Here is a 21,521-nt window from a genome sequence, read left to right on the forward strand (position 1 = left end):
ACTATCCAACACATAGGGTAATTTTCAATTTAAGATTAACAATACTTTTATGCAACAGAAAGTTTTCATATTTCCCATGTGCCCTTTTTATAGCCTCCAGATAATTATGAAATGTTTTTTTATGAAGAAACTTCATGTCTTATCTGTCATTTTCACTATCGAATGAAAATTTCTGTACACGTTCAGTAGATTTGACCTGTCTCATAACCCCCATAAAAAATTGGGAAATAAATATAAATTATGTTTGTTTGTTTTTTGTTTTTAGACTGACTACAGATTATAACTTGAAAACACAACTGTCGAGTCTAATTAGTTTAAATTTCATATTATACATTTATATTGATCTATCAGCCACTGCTGTCAAAAATCACAGAAGTTACAATGACATAGCACAAGTGAACTCATGTTACCAAATTGAAGAATATTGGGCTGTCCTTTTACAAAGTGATACATGTTGGCTAGCTTTTAGTGGACTAGTATTTTGAAAAATACAATTACACTTCAGTTATAATACATTATATACATATATACATTATTACTATTTATAAACAAGTTCTTAAACTTATTTTTATTATAACAGAGAACAGTAAATAACGTATAGCAAACACTTATCTCTTCTAGTTACAAATTTTGTACTCATTTACTACTTGCTAAGCCTTATCAAATTTCACACATGGAGGATCTTATATGAATTAATTTTTTTAGGTTTTGTATATACAGTTAAAATAACCAAAAAATCATAAGTAACTACACAGATTCCATAGAATTCCAATATGAGTTACATTTCAGTCTAAAAAATATAAAATTATGAGCAGACTAAAGACTCAACCTATCTTCTTAAAGTCTTGTTTTGAAAGAAGGAAATGATGCATGACACTTGGAAATGGCTGAGAAAGCTACCAGGAAAACATTCTGAGCTTTCGATTGGTTATTCACATCATAGACAGAAGTAAGTATATGTAAGGGACTAGTTCCAAAAATGGAAAAAGGTGAGCAAGGTCACTGTGTTTGATTTAGCACATGAGCAATATTTCAGCAAACAGAAAAGGCTGGAGGTTATTATTTTATATTCTAGCTTGTCAATATTAGTAATCTGAGATCTTAATTTGTATGAAATTATAAACTTTACATTCTGACAACATAAATATCTCACCAGATCTAGTGCTGCATTCAACATATCATATAATACACAAAAATCGATGTTTAGGTGTATTTTTTTAATATTTGCTTTTAAATCATGAAATTAACTAATCTATAATACTAAAATTTGAATTATTATCTACAGTTTGATACCAAATTTATAAATATAAATTCATAAAATACTCATTCAATTAAATTTTGAGTGCTATGACCAATGACCATAGGAAGACCCATCCAAGTGGGGATAAATATCATTTTAATTTCAACCTCTTTATAAAGAACCTAATTTCAATTCAGTGCACTTCATTTTTCTAGCAAATAACAACATTCTAAAGCCCACATTTCTATAGTAAATTCAGCATACATAATGCAATTTGTAATAAGCTTCTACACCAACAGATGTCCAGCAGAAATCCATGCATACTTGTGGATTTAATATATTGGAAACAGACTTACTTAAGAAGAACCAGGAAATGACTAAGCTTATGTAAACAGCTAACTTTATTCTTTTAGGTTTAGCAGTAATCATCTTTTGACAAACTGAGCTCAGATCAGAAAAGAGGAAAAATATAACACCTAAAAAATGTTCAGCTCAAAACATTAAATTGCTTGTAAATAATACAAATTAAACTATGTGATAATAATTATAAATATTTTTTTTTACTTAAAGGTGCCTTTTGTACTCCCTCTCCCCCCAAAAACAATTTCAAGTCTTCCCTACCTGAAAGAATAAGGAAAGGAGAGACATCTCTTTTCCACATGACATTACAGTGAACAGATGAAAGAAAAATACTATGGACAAACTACACCTAATATCTATAAATGTTTATTATTCTTAAAACGAAATAAAATCTTTTTTTTTTAATTCAAACTACACTTCTGAAAAATTTAATGATTTGAGAAACATGTTATTAAACAATGATGATATTATATCAGTTAGGAAAGAAAAGTAAAAATTAAAACTGTGAAGACTAAAATCAATATAAAAATTAATGAACAAAATATAAAGAAACAAATACAAGTTTCAAACTAATGCGATCATGCACTTTTAACACAAATCCCTATGTTATTATTACATGATTGAAATAAAACTCTCATGTAATTGCCTTGTATGTACTTAACCCATTTCAACATGACAAAAAGTATTCAGTGAAACAGTAGAAGCATGTTATAACTTATGGTACGTACAACAAAAGAATCCGACTAGGACTGTCAGAGTTGGATCTCATATCCCACATTTTTAAATGCCCACGGATATTCCCTGCAATGACTTCATGCTGGCTTAAATAGCTGACACAAGTTAGACTACAGCTGTCAGCCTTATCTGAGGAAAAATATCATAAACAAAACCTTTTATATAAATTCAAAAAATAAAGTTATTTAACAATAAATTTATAACACATAAAAGGCATTTTACAACACCCAATATTTCTTAAAAACATCATGAGTTATTAGTACCTAGAGATAATAAACAAAAATTATAGTTTCTAATAAATTAAAAAAAAAATCAATATCATGTAATACCAATCCAATTATTTCTTTGTAGATAAAAATGTAGCATTATCAACTAATAAGGATTTTAATGTTAAGCTTTATAGCCAAAAAAAAGAAATAAATGAACTGCAATTTTCAACTTAATACCTCTACACACAAGCTAAAGAGTCAAGTCAAAGGCCCTTCAGTTCAAGTATAACCAACCATCTTTAATTTAGAATTATTTAATGACTAAACGTAACATAGTCAGAAAGTAGTATCCGTCTTCACAAAGATTTTTCCAGCTCTTTTAAATAAATAGCACTATAATAGCATGAACAAAAACCCTATAACCTGAGCACTTTTGAAAGGTGGACCTTTTTTGCACTTGACAAACTGGGAATGCCTACAGCTGGAAATGAGAAATGTGTTCAGCAGCATCAAATCTTAAATTCAGATGTTTTAGTTCACAGACTGATATGTTAACCATAAAGTCACATCTTTCCCAGTATCCCCACCAAAACATTAATTAATAATTACCAAACCAAACAGTAATGAAAATTATAAACAAGAAAGAAATAAGATCTTATGCTTAATGTTTTTGGCAATGACCTAATCCTTTCACCAACTATTGCTCAGCAAACAAACTTACATTTCTTATTCCATGATCTTGAAAAATATAAATAAATTAAAATCATATTTAAAATTAGAGTTATCTATATACCTATGTAAATTATGGTGAACAACAAACAATTAATAAAAAAATTATTATCTAACTGTTGTTTATTCTAATTAGATTGTCAAAATCTTTGAATTGCAGTGTTAGTTAATCTTAAAAAGTGTTAGAGAAAAGTAATGAAATATTAACAAATAATTTAGTTTTATAAATAAAATAACAAAGCTTCACATACATACAAAGATATTAGAAGTCAAGAGCCCTAATCACTAGTCATGCCAGTTCCAGTTTATATGTAACCACCCTTTTAACATAAGTGTACACACAGCTGAAAACTAATCAGTTCAAAATTATATAAATATAATATTATAAATAATGATAAAACACAACATCAACTTCACTTACTACAGTATATAGGTAGAGAAGTAATAAAGCTTTCAAATAACATATTAGTGTATGTGAATGTATGGGTACAAACAATAGACAAATTAAAGCATAACAATGGCCTCTACTTGTATATGTAATTAAAGAATAAGTTCATTTAACTTACGAGTCAAGTTTAATATAGTAGAAAATGCATTCTATATCAACAAATAAGGGTCTGACATGGTCAGATGGATTAAAGCGTTCGACTCATAATTTGAGGGTCGTGGATTTGAATCCCAGTTGCAGCAAACATGCTCACCCTTTCAGCTGTGGGGGCATTATAATGTTACGGTCAATCTCACTATTCATTGGTAAAAGAGTTGTCCAAGAGTTGGAGGGGGTGGTGATGACTAGCTGCCTTCCCTGTAGTCTTATACTGCTAAATTAGGGATGGCTAGCGTAGATAGCCCTCATGCAGCTTTGTGCAAAATTCAAAAAACAAAACAAACATTAACAAATAACTTTGTCATTAGCATAACAATTTACAGACCCAATTCTATAACTTATGTTATAGTTCAGTTTTGGTATTTTTCATGTACAAAACCACTAGTTTTTAGCTTGGTGTTTAAATTAAACATTTATTAAAAAAAAAAACACTAACCAATTTCTCTGGAATGCTGTTTTCTATTTATGTTTAAGACTACCAATCGCCCATCTTCACCAACAGTACAAATTTCATCCTTCTTCGTAGTAATGCATGTGCATTGAGCTGGGTTCTGCAGATAATGATGAATGCCCTCCCAAACATGTTGCACTTTCAAAGTCTTGAAAAACAGAAATCATAAAATGCTAAATTAATTTGAATTATGATGGCAAATTATATATTTTACAAAATTAAAAATAATTTACAATAAAAATTTACATTACTTAAGAACTAAATCTCTTCAATTCATCTAACAAAAAAATGTCAAAATTTAATAACAAATTTACAAGTATTTGTACATGAATATGCTAAATTTAAATTAATTGTGGAATAACATTACAACAAATCAAACCAATATCTACAAAGCATTATATTATTTAAATAATGTTTCCACTTTATTTGACATAGGAAGAAGTTACAAAAACCCAATCTGGCTGATCAGAAAATAAAATAAGCATAATTTAAAAGTTATAAAAATAACTGAACATCACAGCTAATAAACACTGTTCTTTGAAATAAAATAACTTTACACATTCCCATTGCTAAAGCCAAGTCTATTACCTGATTACGGTGAGACTTAAAAAGGGTCAGCGACCCTGTAGAAGAAGCTGCTGCCAAAATATCTCCTGAAAGAAACTATAAACAAAGAAAAAAATATCAAATTTTGCATTTAACTACAATGTTAATACACTACAACTTATGCAACATGACTACCATTTTTTTCTTATTCTGAATAAATGACATTTATAAAGTTCATATCTAAATTTAAAAAAACAAAAAAACACCATCTATTGTTAATGTCCATATTGCTTCAGTGGCTAAAGTGCCTGAAACTCAAGTGATAGTCTTGGGTTCAAATGCCAATACAATTGGAATTTTTTTCTTTAATTAGTATAATGTTCAGAGCAAGCTGTTTTAATATTCAGAAAGACATAAATACAGTGACATAAGTTACATTAATATTCTTAAACATATGATTTTAAATATTGGATGTCAAAGTGATCCAGTGATTACAGTGCTCAACTCTCATGTAGAAGTCCCACGTTTAAATCTGAGTTGGAATTTTGTATTAATCTTCTTGTTGTTGTTGTTTTTTTTTTATAAAGGATCATATTTACAGCAAGCTCTTTCAGTACAATTATATATTAAATCAGGGATTTGGGATATCTGTTAACATTTGAATTAAAAAATGGCATGTTTAGAGTATCAAGGTATCTCAGCTTTTCATCTCAACTAAACACTTCTAATGCCATCTAAGAAATACATTCTAAACTAAAATTTTAAATAAAATAGAATTCAGAAATAGTGCAAAAAAAAAAACAATGCATAGTACAAAAAAGTATATGGATGGCACAACAAAATTATGAAAGCTTAGCAAAACTAGGAAAACCAAAGCAGGGGAAAAACAATTGACAGTCAGTTGAAGCTCCCAAAGAAACAAATTGATGCTAAAAATCATGGTAATGAGTTCTGGTCCCCTATGTCCTCCCCACGTGTTGAACAGTAGAGCAGAGTACTAATTTCTGGGTGATGACAGAGAATACATTTATTTAAAAAAAGTTTTAATTCATAAAATACTTTTAGAAACCCTTAGTTGTTTTATCACACTAAAATAGAGCTCAAATACTACTATTATCTTCTTGTAAACTGAAGTATTTTCTTTCTAATTAAAGGAATTTGCCATAAAGTTTGTATCAATTTCAAACCCCATTTATAAAGTTAAAGGACTAGGGATGAAAAACTGGAAAAATCTGCTAACCAATAAAATCCAGAATTTCACAACAAATAATTAAAATATTTATGCAATCATCAAAAGTACTTATGTGCAATTAGTTGTTTGTATTAGAATTCTCATAAAAATGCACAAGTGCATTGTCATCCCAAATAACTGGACTAAGATACTAGAAGGGAAGGCAGTTAGTTAATAACACTCAGTACCAGCTTTTGAACTGCTTTTGTTTGATCATAGTAGAACCTGACCATCACTCTTATAGCCCACCTACAGCCTTAAAGTGAAAATCACGTTTTTCCAATAAGACAATAAAAAACCACGAATGCTCAGGTTCACAGTCCAAGCATACTTGCCATTAATTTAAATAATTCAATGATTATATTCCAGTGTTCTCCAACTGCTTCATTAATGCTTGAATGTATTGTATCTTAAAATGTATAAACCAAAAATGTTACCACAATATTTCAAAAAATTTTCATAAGTTAAAAGCAGCATGTAATAAGATTGGAAAAATGTTTATCTTACATACATTTAACAATGCCTCATTTTCAATAAGTTTCATTGCTTTAACAATGTGTTCCTCCATTCTGAAAATAAACAATCAAAAAGAAAGAAAGATCTCCACAAGTTCATTTATGCTGACAGTTCTGATGGAAGAGAATGAATCAGGCTGCAAAATGTGAATTTTGATAATAATAACTTCATGCTTTACTGAAGCAAACAAAGACCGGTGGAATAAAATGACTGATCTATATGGTTAGCTAACGAACCACCATACTCAACTCCACAGGTAAACATACTTTTGTCTATCCATGTGCTTACTATAAAATAGAAGTGACAATTACAGCTAATTTATTCTACACATGCCATCAATGATGGAACTGGCTTATTAATATTGTGTGCATGGGTGTGGGTCCAAATGTGTATGCCATGACCTTTTACAAAGATATATTCTATAATGTATTATTTATTTGATGAAGTTATTGATTATTTGTTTGAAATTTTGTGGCAGAGGAAAGTATATACCAGATGCAGTATGCAGGGATACCCACAATGTTGAAATTAAATATTTATTTAAAACAAAAAAAGACAAACTAATTTCAATGGAATGCTGTTTTCTATATATGTTTAAGACTACCAATCACCCATCTTCACCAACAGTACAAATTTCATATATCCTCATAGCTATAGCTTAATAATATTATTCATCATTCCTGAGAAAAACAAACAACTTGAAAATGAGAAATAGCAAAGACTTGAGCAGTAGTGTTAACAATTTCTGTACACTTACAAAAACTACTAACTGGAATATTTATGTAATATTCCATGGGTTAAAAGCTTTCAAAGTTACACAGATACAGTACAGAGGGATACCCACAATGAAAAACTTAGATGGTAACCAGCAACTACAAAAGAGTAACAGAAGTTATAAATTAATAATTTATAAGGAAAAAGATAATAACACAGACTATAATAAAATTGTAGTTGTGCAAAGTCAGGGTATAATATAGAATAAGAAAGTATCAAAGAACTAATTAAAGAGAATGGGTAGTGTGGGACCAGCCTTCAAAAATGTCAGTCAGAAACAGGCATTCATCTTAGCATAGAACTATTTTGCCTTTCATTCCCCTCAATTTTACAAAATACAGGGACCAGTTACAGCAGTAAGTTTTTATTGTAATTGAGGAAACAATAAGCTAAATACAGGTGATGGTATAAACAGGTAGGAGGAATACTGTGTCTTACTCCTGCATTGAATAGTTTTTGGAAGAGCAGTCACACCAGATATTATAAGTGGATATACTCCAGAAGATGCAGTCCCTCTTCACCCATATTTAAAAAAACTAATGAGTCGTGAAATCGGGTAATTAACAAAATGTTAGGAAAGAACTGAAAAAGATACATGCTTTCCTTAGGATGAAGCTTAATAAATTGAAGGCAGTGAAATGGGAGAACTAAAAATAAAATAGGAAAACAACAATGACCCTTATCCTGGTTGAAACTAACAATCTATTAAGAATAGGACTTTCCCCTCAGATATCTCTAATGCCACTCAACAACATACATGCAGAGGTACAAAAGATACCTACTGTGGCATCATTACAGTCAGGAGAACCATATGAATGCATTCACATAAATAAAACATTTACTAAGAAAAACAATCCTGATACACATGAAATGAATAAATTACTTGGATCAATACACACAATAAAGATTTGGTTCCAAGCATTAAATAAGTATGGAAAAGACAAAGGTAAAATTGAAGAAAAGTATCTGGAGTCATTCACATGCTAGCCTAAATGGTGTATTAGGAAATGGAAAGGCAAAAGTAATGGCAAATAGCAAATTTCATGGGAAGTAACCAAAGTTCACTCTGAAAGTATTGAGGTACATTTCAGTAGACAAGACAGTTCAGCTGCACAAACACATACATTAATACAGATGTAGTAATATCTGTGGAAGAAAAATTATCAAAAAGTATAATCATGTTGATCCCTCTGAAAGATTCTATTTGTGTAAGATGGCAATAAACAGCCCTGATAAAACACAGAAAACATTCTGAATCTGTCAGAGTTGGTACACAACTGGAGAACAATGACAGTTAACCTCTCTTGTAGCTTAAATCTTTGACAGAAAGACTCTATCATGATATAAATACACAGTCTTCTCAGGAAAAAATCTCCTCCTTCCTCAAGTGAGCAACAGACAAAATATACATCTTAAGCAAATGATGACAAAGAAAATAAGTTGCTAAAAATTCAAGAATAGAAGTAAGACATCTTAAGACTCAAATCCCATTAGTACATCATCTAGATATTCTTGGATGAGTAAGTACAAAGTTAAAAAAACATGCTAAAAGAGTAGGGGTGGGGGACAAAGATATTTATATGGCATATAAAAGTGGCAGAGAAAACAGCTCTATAACCTGCAACAGAAAAGACAGATAAGCCACAAACTTAAACTAATTACATGAAAACTGAATCAACCTGTTGAGGTTTTGAAGAAAATGAGAAAGAGGATGTTAAAACCACCAATTTCTGATGAAAGACCAAAAGATTGGTATGAGGTCAAAGGTTACACATATGCAAGAATGTAATAACTTTTGAGCTATAAGACAAGTCAGCTTCCCTAACAAAGAAAGAAACAAAACAAACACCCATGAAACTGTAAACATTGAACATCATTACAACATTCAAGTCTGATAGAGAAAATATTCCAAAAAAGGCAATGCAACAGAATCTCCTATTGTCCCAGATCCTGCTTTTCTAGTTGTGGTTGTTTTGAGCTAGTTTTGAAAGAATATTTTACTCTCTCTATATCTTATATTCCTCGGGTTTTGATCCAGATCAGTTTTTTAACTTGTCAAGGTATTTTTTGCTCCATATTGGCTTATTCAACCAGTCAAATGGAGATAAAAAGATTACCACAAAAGTAGCATATGCAGTGATTACAGGATGATCTACCTAAAGATCCAACCACTAAAACCATTTAAATACTTAGCATATGACAAACTTAGAGATATATGTGATATGAATATTTGAAGAAGTTGAAAGACTGCACCAAAACAACAGTTGTGAAATCAAGATTCCTCTCCAAACACTGATATATGTCACAAACCTTACAAACCTTGGCCATACAACAGTGAAGAAGAATTACAACTTTCAGTAGACTTAAAAAGAGAAAAACAATCATGAGAATGAAAATAACTTTCAGCTAAGAGCTAAACTGAGGACAAAAGTGAACAAAATAAGTTTAGTTATTAAATGAAGGTGAAAATAGTGATTAGAATAAAGACTGGAAGACTACAAAGACAATTCCCAGAAACCTCAATCTAAGGGTCTAAAGTTTGAGATGACACAAGAATATAGTAAGAAGATCCTGAATAAAGATCAGAAAATGAGACATATTAAGCAAATTAAGTCTCTGGGAATTGTCTTTATTTCTAAAAACATCAGCTATAACCCAAACACCAAGTGAAGGAGGGAGAAATAAAGATTCCAAAATGGAATCTTGTAACCAAATATTTGAGTCTCAGGTGTAACAGAAATTTGTAGCAAATTCAAAATGTTCCATGTCTAAGAAGGAAGAGAAATAAGTTCAAAAGAATCTTCAATAGGAGTTAGTTATATTGTGTGTTAATGCCAGTAATATGGTATAATACTGGTATTAACACAAAATCATGTAGTAGTTAAAATAGACCTAAAAAGAACATTTACATTGTTAGCTGACATCACATTTTGTGAAAATATAACTGATTACTTGTAGATTATGAAACTATAATGAATATTTTCAATGCTGAAGAATTATTTGCAAAATTACAATAGATTTTAAGTTTGACTATTCTATTTAAACAAATTATCCACCTAATCATCCTTATACTGGTTACAAATTCATCATAAATAAACACAAGGACATTTTTCTTTATGACTTTATAGCAATAACTGTCAGTAATGTTACATAAGTAATAAACTACTATCTACACTTTACATTCTTGACACAGTTGCCAACTAAATGTTATTTAAAAAAAAAAAAACACTTCCTCTGAATGAGGTCACTTTGTGTGTCTATAGGAATTTTGTTTTTTAATTTAACTTTTCTTAGAAATTCCAATTTCTATAAATAAGGAATAATAAATACTGATTATAAATATTTTCATGGATCAATTCTAACATTTCATTGCAGGTCCCTTTAATACTGTGAACCTCAGATTGAGTTTTATTATTTGTACACCTGTTTTTCTACCTGTGAAGACATGCAGACACTTACAAGCTCATTTCATTTTTTACATGAAACTACTGAAAACAACTGGTTGCAATCACCCACTATCTATATAAAATATACAGAAGATTTTGGCAATAATTAGTGTTATTAATATTGGCAGTATTTTTGTTTACATTTTTTGCAATTCTTATGCTATTAGGCATCTTATAAGAACTTATTAATAGACCTACAACCACTTTGGTGTATGAACAGTTGAGAAAAATGTGTTAAACCTGTTGGATAAGATGATTAACTCTTCTGGTGTTGGCAATTAAGGCAAAACAAAACAGTCTCTTTAAAAACATAAGAAATGTATAATCTTTGTATTTATTATAAGAATACAAAATTCAGTTACCTTATCAGACCTCTTAGCAGTAATGCAGTAATTCAGTTATGACACCCTTAATACTTCTATAGATAAAACACTTAAATTTGGCAATCAAGTTAAAACCAAAGTAACTAGATCTTCAGCTTTATAAACCAACTGAAGCCTTGCAAAATTATTTCTTAAAAACTGATATTAAAACTGAAACTCACAGAATTCAAAACACAGTAATTTAATTAACCAAAGCTACAAGTGGCCAGCCTTTTAAAGCATCACAAAATACATAAGGATTTGCTCCAGAAAAAATATGAAACCCTTCAGTTCAGTTACTTTAACAATTTCTGTAGACTTAGAAAAAAAATACTAATTGGAATTTTTTTAAATATCTCATGGACTAAAACCTGTCCAAATGCTATCTTGACTTACTCATTGAACAAAAAAGGTATGGTAACAATCACACATTAAATCACCAAATGACATCTTGGTTTAAATCACTTAAAAAAATAAATTCTATAATAATTTGAGTATTCCATCTCAGAGCTTTGCCATTTAATAAATATCAAAAAAAGCAAAAAACAAACAAACAAACAAACTTTCATTGAACTCAAATGTTTGACAACTAAAGAAATTAAAATATTTTTTCCACACAAATAGAGATACATCTTACTTTAAGATCAGTAACATCTCCATGATGTGGTATTTCACATAATAATTGGGGTTCTATTTCAACATTCTTCACTTGGTCTTCATTTTCTATTTTTATTCCATCAATTATTGTTTCTGGGCAATGCCACATGCAAACTGCATTATCCTGAAAATTTAAGTTGTAACAGGTAAAACATCAATTAGTTTAGTCCTCTTAGATACAACTTGCTGATAATGCTAAAACTAAAAGCAAGAATTTTATGTATTTTAGAGATAAGCAATATGTTAAAATAGGAATTTAAGTTGTAATAGGTAAAATATCAATTGGTTTAGTCCTCTTAAATATAAGTTTCTGATAATATTAGAAATAAAAGCAAGAATTTTCTGTATTTTAAAGGGAAGCAAAATGTTAAAATAAGAATTGGGCCACTACAAGATGCTAGATAAAGCACAAAAAACCAGGCAAAATTTTCCCCACAGTTTGGAGGTTAAGGAACAGGTATGCGAGTCTCTATCTTTCATTTTTGGTAAATCAGTAGAAAGTCAGAGATGCCTGAGCATTGGAGAATTACTGATGCTGATCCAATTTTTAAATGGGATGATAAAAATCTCTTGAAATAATAGACTAATTAGTTTTACTTCTGTAGCACAGAGAGAAAGGTTCTAAAGATTCTGTTACAAAATATTTTGTAAAATCATTTCCTGAATAAATCTTTCACAAAACCAAGCCAGGTTCATTGAAATGAAATATGACACTACTAATACATCAACCTTTTCAAGGATGTTACTTATTTGGATGATAGAAAGGGCATAGGCTTGGCATACTTAGTAAGGTAGTGTACAGAAAATCAGGTAAAAAATTCACATCAGTGAGTGTTAAGGGAAGCCTTGTTAATTGTATCATGAAGTGGTTAAATGAGAGAATACAAGAGTTTGTTATTAAAGAAGTCTAGTTGTAACAGGTCATTGTTGCTAGTTGCTAGTAGAGTGCTTCAGGAGTCAGTATGGGAGATTTTTCTTTCATTTATATTAATGATATTAAAAGAGCCACAATTATAAAATTAATAGTTTGCTGATGACTTAAACTTGGGTATTTATAGCTGTATTGAGAAAGTTATTATACTAAACAATGTGTTTTGTGTTTTTCTTATAGCAAAGCCACATGAGGCTATCTGCTTAGCCCACCGAAGGGAATCAAACCCCTGATTTTAGCATTGTAAATCCATAAACTTACTGCTGTACTAGTGGCAGGTGACTAAAGAATGATTCTGATCACTTGGTAAGTTAAACAAATATATAGCAAATTACCTTTAATTATACCAAATGCAAGGCAGTGCATTTGGGATACTATAATTTATATCACACATTTAATATAGATGGCTTTTAAATTTCACCTTTACCTCTTTCATTTTTGATTTAGTATATAAAGTTAAAATTTTCCCACACCGAAAGTGTATTTCTGATAGGTGCTTAACTTCCTTCACATAAATGGTTATTTTTGTCCAGTGCTGCACACAATATGCCAATTTTTTTTCACATGACACAAGTCTTGAGCTCCAGCTTATCCAATAATCAACATGGTTCAACTGCATTTCACATGTAAGTCATCAACAGTGATGAGAATGCCCACTCACTTGACATATGTGACTCCCTGTGCAGGGATGTAAGTTACCATCAGAAATACATTTTTAGTATTGGAAAATTATAACTTTCAATAGAATATATTAATTCTTCTCACATAAACAGTTAGAATCCCACATTGAATAGGTAGAAGGATTGTCCATGTTGAGGTAGAAAAGAAAATCACACAGTCTTCACCTCAAATTCCCTGATCTGGGAAAGAGCACATGAAAACAAAGCGAGAAAATGTACCTTTCTGGAAACCCGACATCTAGATGTATGGAATAATAAAGCAGTCTTTGTATTGTGAAATAGCCCACTCAAAACCAATACAGCAGGAATCACTCCCAGCACAGTAACATCCACCTGTGCTGACTTTAACAAAAGGAGACAATTATCTAAGGTTTGAGCATGATGGAAAGACTCCTATTCAGAACAAGCTAACAGCAGTCAATCATTCCTGTAAAGGTGTAAGTGCAACCCTTGAGCATACATGTTTTGAGTAAAGGCTCTGAGTACTTGGTAAAAAGACATATGAGTCTCAAGAAAGCCCAAAAAACAGGGTGTAAAATTAATACACCACCCCATGATGAATAAACCAGATAGCACCTCAACAGAGAAGATACCAAAATATGCATATAAGCATTCATGACATCTATCTCAGTCAACCACAAACCTGTAGAAAATGGAAAATGCTGATCTAAGGGTGAGAAAAGACTCTATGGTAAGCAAAGCAGAACCAAAAATTGTCTGAGCCAGGAGAAACTGATTCAAAGATGCCTGTCCCTGCTTTTCTTGGATAACACAAACAGTTTGGAATAAAAACATGGAGAAGGATGAGTTACAAGTTTAATGGTTTTATGGGAGAGATGTTGCTTCAGACAGATGTTGACTGGTGGTAGGATACCAAGGCAACAGAAAGGATATGAGTACCAGAGATAACTGAGGAGGATAAGTAAGAGAATGACAAATCCCTCAAGTACTGTCCAAATAACCCAAAGATCTGTGGCAAAACCTAGTCATACAGAAATGAAATTGGTCAAGAAAGGCCTCACTGAAACAAACCTCACTTGGTAGTTACTAGTACAGTTGACAACATGTCAGCCTGCCTCGAATAATATAACAAGAGGTGGAACCCTGAGAAATAGGTAGTGGTTAGGGCTGGGAAGGAATGGTATGGAAAATAGTAATAGGAGATTGTCTAGGTTCTAAATGAGACAACAATCTACCAAAAATGAAAGGGTTGATTGCTATCTCTCTGATTCCACACAGAATTCCAAACTCTCAGGAATAATTCTGAAAATAACCCACTAAAAAACACAAGCCATACAAAAGTCCCTGAGATAAGTAGGCAAAAAATGAACTCTTCCCAAAATATCCCGAAAACAGAGAAACTAGACTAGGTCTGTAAGTAAAGAACCAAAGATTATATCTGAGCATTCGATGTCTACCCTTTAGAAAGTTGCACATGTGGGCAAAACTCAACACTCAGTTTTGAAATAAGAGAACAGAAATAAATAATATTGATGTCAAATTTTATTTCACAAACAGGATATTCTACACTAAGTCATTAAGAATTAATCATGATATCATTCACATTTCAAAATGTGATGTAACTTAACAAATAAAAATGTAGAGTTACTATGTGTTATTCCTGAATAGCTCTTAGCATGATTGAAATTTTGAAAAATTACTTTTTACAGTGGGTGCTATAAATAGCTCAGAACTTTGGCTCTGAGTAAAATCAAGAGTGCACCACAGTTAATCATTTAAAAGTTTATCCCATTACTGTGGATAGGTACTTTTGCTTGTCATAGTATAATTAGTTTTGAATTTTACTATAAATTACAACAATAAAAATAATTTTGGTTTTTAATTTTCATTAAAGCTAATTTTGAAGCCATGAGACAAGATTAATCATTAGTAAATTGAGGTAATGAGCTAACAGGTGGTGTGGGACAAATTTGGGATATCTTTAAACATTAACTGCTTTTAATTGAAAACAGTCATGTACCTAAAAAAGAAGAAAAGAATTAATATTTGTTGGAATTAAGCACAAAACTACACAATGGGCTACCTGTGTTATGCCCACCACACGTATCAAAACCTGGTTTCTAGTGATGAGAGTCCATAGACATTACACTGTGCCATTAGGGGGCAAAGAAGATCAATTAGATAATTACACACATAAAAAAGAAATTCATGTTAAATATCATAAATTTAAAAAGTTTAAAATGTGAAACAGTAAAATTTACAAAACTACAGGAAAACTAGAAATCTGGATAAAAATGAAATTCAACTTTTGAAACACCATCCTCTACACTTGTGTTTCCACAACAAGCAGTTGCAATCCATTCATCTGTTTCATACTTGTACCCAAACACCTGTTTATCCTTACCTCATCATCCCAACTTCCTGATACAAAAATGCGTGGTTTTTCATGCTGCAAACTATCACGGTGAATAGGCTGCCACCTAACTTTACTGACCTTACGGGAAACAAATTTCACACAAACTTCTGTCATTTCCAGTGTAGCTTACTTAATATACAAAAGAAAATGTTTATTTAATATGCATACATGTAAATGAATGCAAACAACATGTCCATGATTGCAAGAAACAATAGTTAAACCATGTTTTCTGAATAAAATATAACTTCTTAATGAACTTTATGGTTGAATGGAAGTTAAAAAAACAAAACAAAAATGAGTTGTGTGGAAAAAAAATTCTTCAAGGTCATATACCACTTAGCAAAAAAAGAATAAAATTCAAAGTAGCCCTTCACATCCATATACCCATGAAACAAATGTTTTCACAAATTTATATCTAAAACACGAATCATCAAACAAAACACTTCTAAAGATAGCTATATTTTATTTGTGAGTTTCAAAATTTACACTTACTGCCCTCAATATTCTAACAATCAAACTAACTACCCACAGAAAGACAGTAAAAAAAAACACTGAAATTGACCTGAAAAACAACTGTGTCAAATCCTGGCTATTTTGTTCACACTCCAGAAAAGAAACAATCAAAATATAAAGCTAACCACACATGGTATTCAATTACCTCACATCACCACAATCTTGTACAAGATTACAATAACCTTCTAACACTAACTTCAATAAGCATTTAAATATCATGCAGATATGGATTTTTATCAGCTGGTTTACACCACAGATAATCATTCAATAAGCTTAAAATATTTCATCTTCAATTAAATCTTATCTTTTTCTGCTTTCAAATTCTCCTCTCAGCTGAAATGCAAGTTTGTTTCTTTAACATTCTTGTAACAAAAACACATCACTTTACCCACACAATAATAAAATTTGCTGACCTCATTTCAAAATAATCATTAAAACTACTCAGACACTTTGACACAAAACACTCCTAACAATATCATCCACAAACAAGTTTTGAAATATTTACTAGCGAAGAAACTATCTATCATTAAGAGAAAAAAAACTGTTGTTTGTCAATCATTAGCAAAAGACACAAGTCCACTTAAATTGATAGTATAACAGTTTTGACCTGTGATTGACATTTCTCTGCTATTCTTTTAATGAATTTCTACAAATAGGTGACTGTTCTAGGAGTATTAAAAAAAACAGGAATAAAGTTAATACCAAAAAAGAGAAATTTCATAGAATTAAAAATTTGGTGAACAACATCTCTTTTATGTACTGATTATACAATATTTTAGAATACCATAACAAACAAAATAAAACCTGAGTAAACTGATTCATGAGAGTTGGATTTACTCTGTTCCAGATCAATGTATTTATGATAATTTACATTATGCAAGTCAAAATAATGAACAATTAGTTATTCCTTTTAACGAACACATAAAAAAGAAGATTCAGTAAGTTTTTTACCAAGCAATAGAACATTTTCTTTGTAATTAAAGAAAGAAAATTAGTTCCTTAGGATCAATTTCAGTTATCATCAAAGAAAGACTTCTTACATTGAAAATATAAATATTTATATTACACAAGAGTCAGAATTTAATGTTATTCAAAATACAATAAAAGAATGTGATGCATATTCAAAATATGGAAAAAAAAACCTATGATTTATGGTATGGTGTTTGGAAAACACAAATGGAAATAAATTAAGTTACACATGGTTTAATTATGGAATAGAAGTACTTGGAATGTATTTAGGAAACTCTTTGGTACAGATTCAGAGAAACTGGAATGAACTAAGTGAAAAACATACTAAATTTATTACAGTGTTGAAGCATTTTCAACAATTTTTTCATTAAAAGGAAAAATATTAACTCTTAATCAAATTATTAGTAGTATCATGTGACACAGATTTCAGGTATAAGAACTGCTAAGAATTTGATAACTAATTTTAAAAACATTTTCAGACAATTTGTTTTGAGGAAAGTTTACCTAAGAAATATTTTATCTTTACATTTGGAAGAAGATGGATTAAATCTTATGTTCTTGAATAATAAACTATTTTTATGATTCATTGTTTCGAACATGTATTGCATAAACCAACTAGTTCACCCATCTGAATAACAACTGAAACTACTTTTAAACCATTATGTCAATGTTTTGATTCTCTTACAGTTTTTTAATGGATCGTATAGAACCAGAAAGAAAGGAATGTTTTATAGCTCTGCTTTAAAAAATAGTGTAGCTATTAACATAGGAAGAAAAATACAAAACTATTCTATTTAAGCACTTCTTAATGGGCCTCTTTTCTTCAATTCTTCCTTAAAAGATAATACAGGAAATCCATTTTGTTAGTTTTAATGACTGATAGATAATGTGACAACAATATCAGATGTTGTAGATGAGAGAAACAGATGGGAAAATGTATTAATCTTGCTGTCACAATTACAGAATGATGAAAATGAAATGCATTTCAAATGTTTAGTGATTGTGTTTACATTACAGTGTAAACACATTGTCAATCCTATAGACTTAACTAGCAATAGTGAAAATTTAGCTGAAATAAACAAGGTAATACATCTAGTCTAGAATCACCAGTAGCAGAACAGGACGATAAAACCTCAGACAGCAATTTAGTAAAATTTAAAAATATATATTTTTTTAATTATTATCATCTTGGGTTACAAAAAAGTATATAAAACACAATCTATAGACGTTGGGCAAATCTTATGCATGATACATTACCTACTCCACAACAGTTATAGTAAATAAAAGTAACTGAAAACAAATTATATCCATACTGTAATATTATGAAAGGTAACAATTGACATACATATTTTAGGTGTACAACAAATTAAATTTTATTAGACCATTTTTTTAGATATGCCCAACAATTTTGGGAAGAACATGTGAATTGTATGATATTTGGTATTTATTCTCTTATAAAAGTTGCAATAACTAAATTAATTGAATATGTAATTTCATCCTTATTTTAGGAAAAACTATTATATACAGTTATTGATGCAACATATTTCTTATCTTAAAACAACTAAAAAGAAATTATTACATACTTTCATTAGCAAACTGAAGTTATGAATTACATTAGAAAAAGTGTAGGCCAAACGAAATGGTAAATCAGAATTATTTCTAAAAATTCAATTCAAGAATATCAGTGGTTTATTATAGATCAAAATATTGTAAAATTTCCTCCTTGTGAATAATTTATTAATTTTTTCCTTGTCTATGTGGTATACAGAAATATTTTTAATAATTATTGTATTGCATATTACACAATGTAAATAACAGTTCATATGATTCAAACTTGCAAAATAATAAAATCAGTTCTATATTTTATAGCCATTATTTTTGAAGTAACTGAAAATCATTACTTTAAAACATCATCCATTTTAAGTATGCAGTAGTATGTAATAATTATTTATAAATGTTATGAATAGCAATGATAAATTGGTAATGTAAATAATGTTATGGTTTAATATGTTTTTATTTCCTGGTTGTTTGGTGTAAAACTTGTAACAACTGGTTTGTTTGTTTTTATAAAGGTATCAAAAAGTATCATTAATATAAATAAAGAAGTAAAGTACATTAGCTGTATTCTCCCTATCAATGAAACATTAGAAAACAAACTGTTTTTACATGTAAGCATATTTTAAACATACTTCTCAATCATACCAACAATTCCATAAAAAATAACTTATTTTTAAGCAAATTTTTGCAAATATTTTTATAAAATCAAGAAACAAAATATGTTTTTAATATGCTCATCTGACAGATCAGGAATACACTCAATGAACACCTTTTTTATCTATACATTATGTTAAACTGGTTAAATAGTAAAACTCTTTCCTACAATAATCCTATTCATCTATGTGCAAAATTGCTAGGTATTTTTACCAACTTACTCAAGAGAAAGACTGTTTAAGAAATAAATAGCTAACTTCAACTTACAGGTATGATCTTGTAATGTAAGTGTTACATTAGTTATTACATCCATTCCAAAAATTAACACATCTATTCTTCTCCATAGCATTCTTCAGCAAAACATTGGTCTGATAATTAATGACCTTAAACTATTAATTGTACTAAAAACAATCCTGTATTTAATATGAAGCATTATATATAAAACCAAAACTTCTGAAGTTAATAATTTTATATCTTAATCACTCATGGTAAAAAGAATTTGGTAATCTAAGCATTCTAATACTGTAACACAATTGAACTTATATTAAGAGTTTAAAGTTAACAGTGTAGTCTAGAAGGATATCCTTTCTCTATTACTCAAGCACCAGAGCTACTAGAATATAACACCTTTCTCCAAACATTAACACAGTAAATACGTTGCGCTATTGTTGAACTACTAAGGCTTCATTAAGTAAGTTCCAGCAAAGTCGTAATAATGAAATTTTGTATTTAAATCATTTTTCCCTTATCTGGACTAATATTTGTAGGTCATGTTTCATTATCACAGTTCAACTTAAATTTTGCTTTATGATGAATGATTTATTAACTGTTTTTTTTTCTTACATGAGCCCTCTTCATACGATGATTTTTAAAAATTACTGTATGAAAAAAATAGAATTAAAGTTAAAGGCTGAATCAAGTAGGAATCCCAATTCAAAGTTATAAACAAAAAGTAAATTGTGAAAATCCTAAATCTAACTACGTCGCCTACTTTCATTCTAACGAGGACCGTAAACTTACAACACTAAATACTTTTGTAGAGTACAAAAGAAAAATATATATTATTTACTTTCAGTTTACCAACATTAGCACTGGTGATAACACAGTGAAAGAATTTTCAAATTGCATATCAATTATAGAACTTTCTACTTGTGTACTAATGCCTTCACAAAAGGATATAAACTACGATTAAAATACGAATGAAAAACATACAAATAATACACTATAAATTTACATTTTAAAAGACGATACTCACGCAATTATTTTACCGGGTATAAAGTAGCGACACCTTCTACACTGTCGTAAATATTGCACTTCTAATTTGTTGTTTTATTGCAATAAATTTAGTATAACAACACAATAAGCCTTGCTTTTTAAAAATATGATTCGAAGGGTTTTCATAAATAATAATAGTCTTCTTCATATATATATACATATCCCTAAAATATCAAAACGCAATAAAATATGATTTTTAAAAGTGTAAAAGTTGTTTATAATTTGTATTTAAAATGCAATGAACCTGCCTAGAACAGTTTGAAGTGCTATATAACTTGTTAATTTAATTATTATTGTCGTTTTTAATACTGAAGAAGAACGACAGTAATTATTAAATACCAAATACGAGAAAAATCAAATGAAAATAAATAATAACAGAGCTTGATAGACTTATTAAGTCTGTGTTTGTTATCTTATAGCAAAGTCACATGAAGCTATCAGTTAAGTCCACCAAGGAGAATCAAACTCCTGATTTTAGCGCTGTAAATCCTTAGACTTATCGCTGGATCAGCGGGGACATTTTCTTATTAAGACATTCAGAGAATTTTGCCCTCCCCCAAGTGTCACAGAGGGTTGTCTGCGGGCGTACAACGCTAGAACCCGGTTGATTCGCGTGATGAGCAGAACACAGATAGCCCATTGTGTAGTTTTGTGCTTAGTTTCAAACAAACAAAAAACATTGAATTTTTTAAAAAAATTTTG

At 30.0% G+C, this 21,521-nt stretch overlaps 1 protein-coding gene across 4 annotated transcripts in view; it reads right to left on the reverse strand.

Moving 5' to 3' along the window:
- Nup43 (nucleoporin 43) overlaps positions 1 to 20,920 on the reverse strand; it is a 34,019-nt gene extending 13,099 nt beyond the window's left edge. The window contains exons 1-6 of one of the 4 annotated variants that reach the window (XM_076517805.1): positions 20,800 to 20,920; positions 15,840 to 15,980; positions 11,844 to 11,987; positions 4,920 to 4,994; positions 4,317 to 4,479; positions 2,329 to 2,464 (exon numbers count right to left, since the gene is read on the reverse strand). In XM_076517805.1, the coding sequence (XP_076373920.1) occupies positions 2,329 to 2,464; positions 4,317 to 4,479; positions 4,920 to 4,994; positions 11,844 to 11,987; positions 15,840 to 15,965 (644 nt within the window). In that variant the 5' untranslated portion in view covers positions 15,966 to 15,980; positions 20,800 to 20,920. The other 3 variants (XM_076517806.1, XM_076517804.1, XM_076517807.1) reach the window with 3 other exon arrangements.
- Positions 20,921 to 21,521: the final 601 nt, after the last annotated feature.

Source organism: Tachypleus tridentatus, chromosome 8 (genome assembly GCF_004210375.1).
Source record: "Tachypleus tridentatus isolate NWPU-2018 chromosome 8, ASM421037v1, whole genome shotgun sequence".
Taxonomy (NCBI): Eukaryota; Metazoa; Arthropoda; class Merostomata; order Xiphosura; family Limulidae; genus Tachypleus; species Tachypleus tridentatus.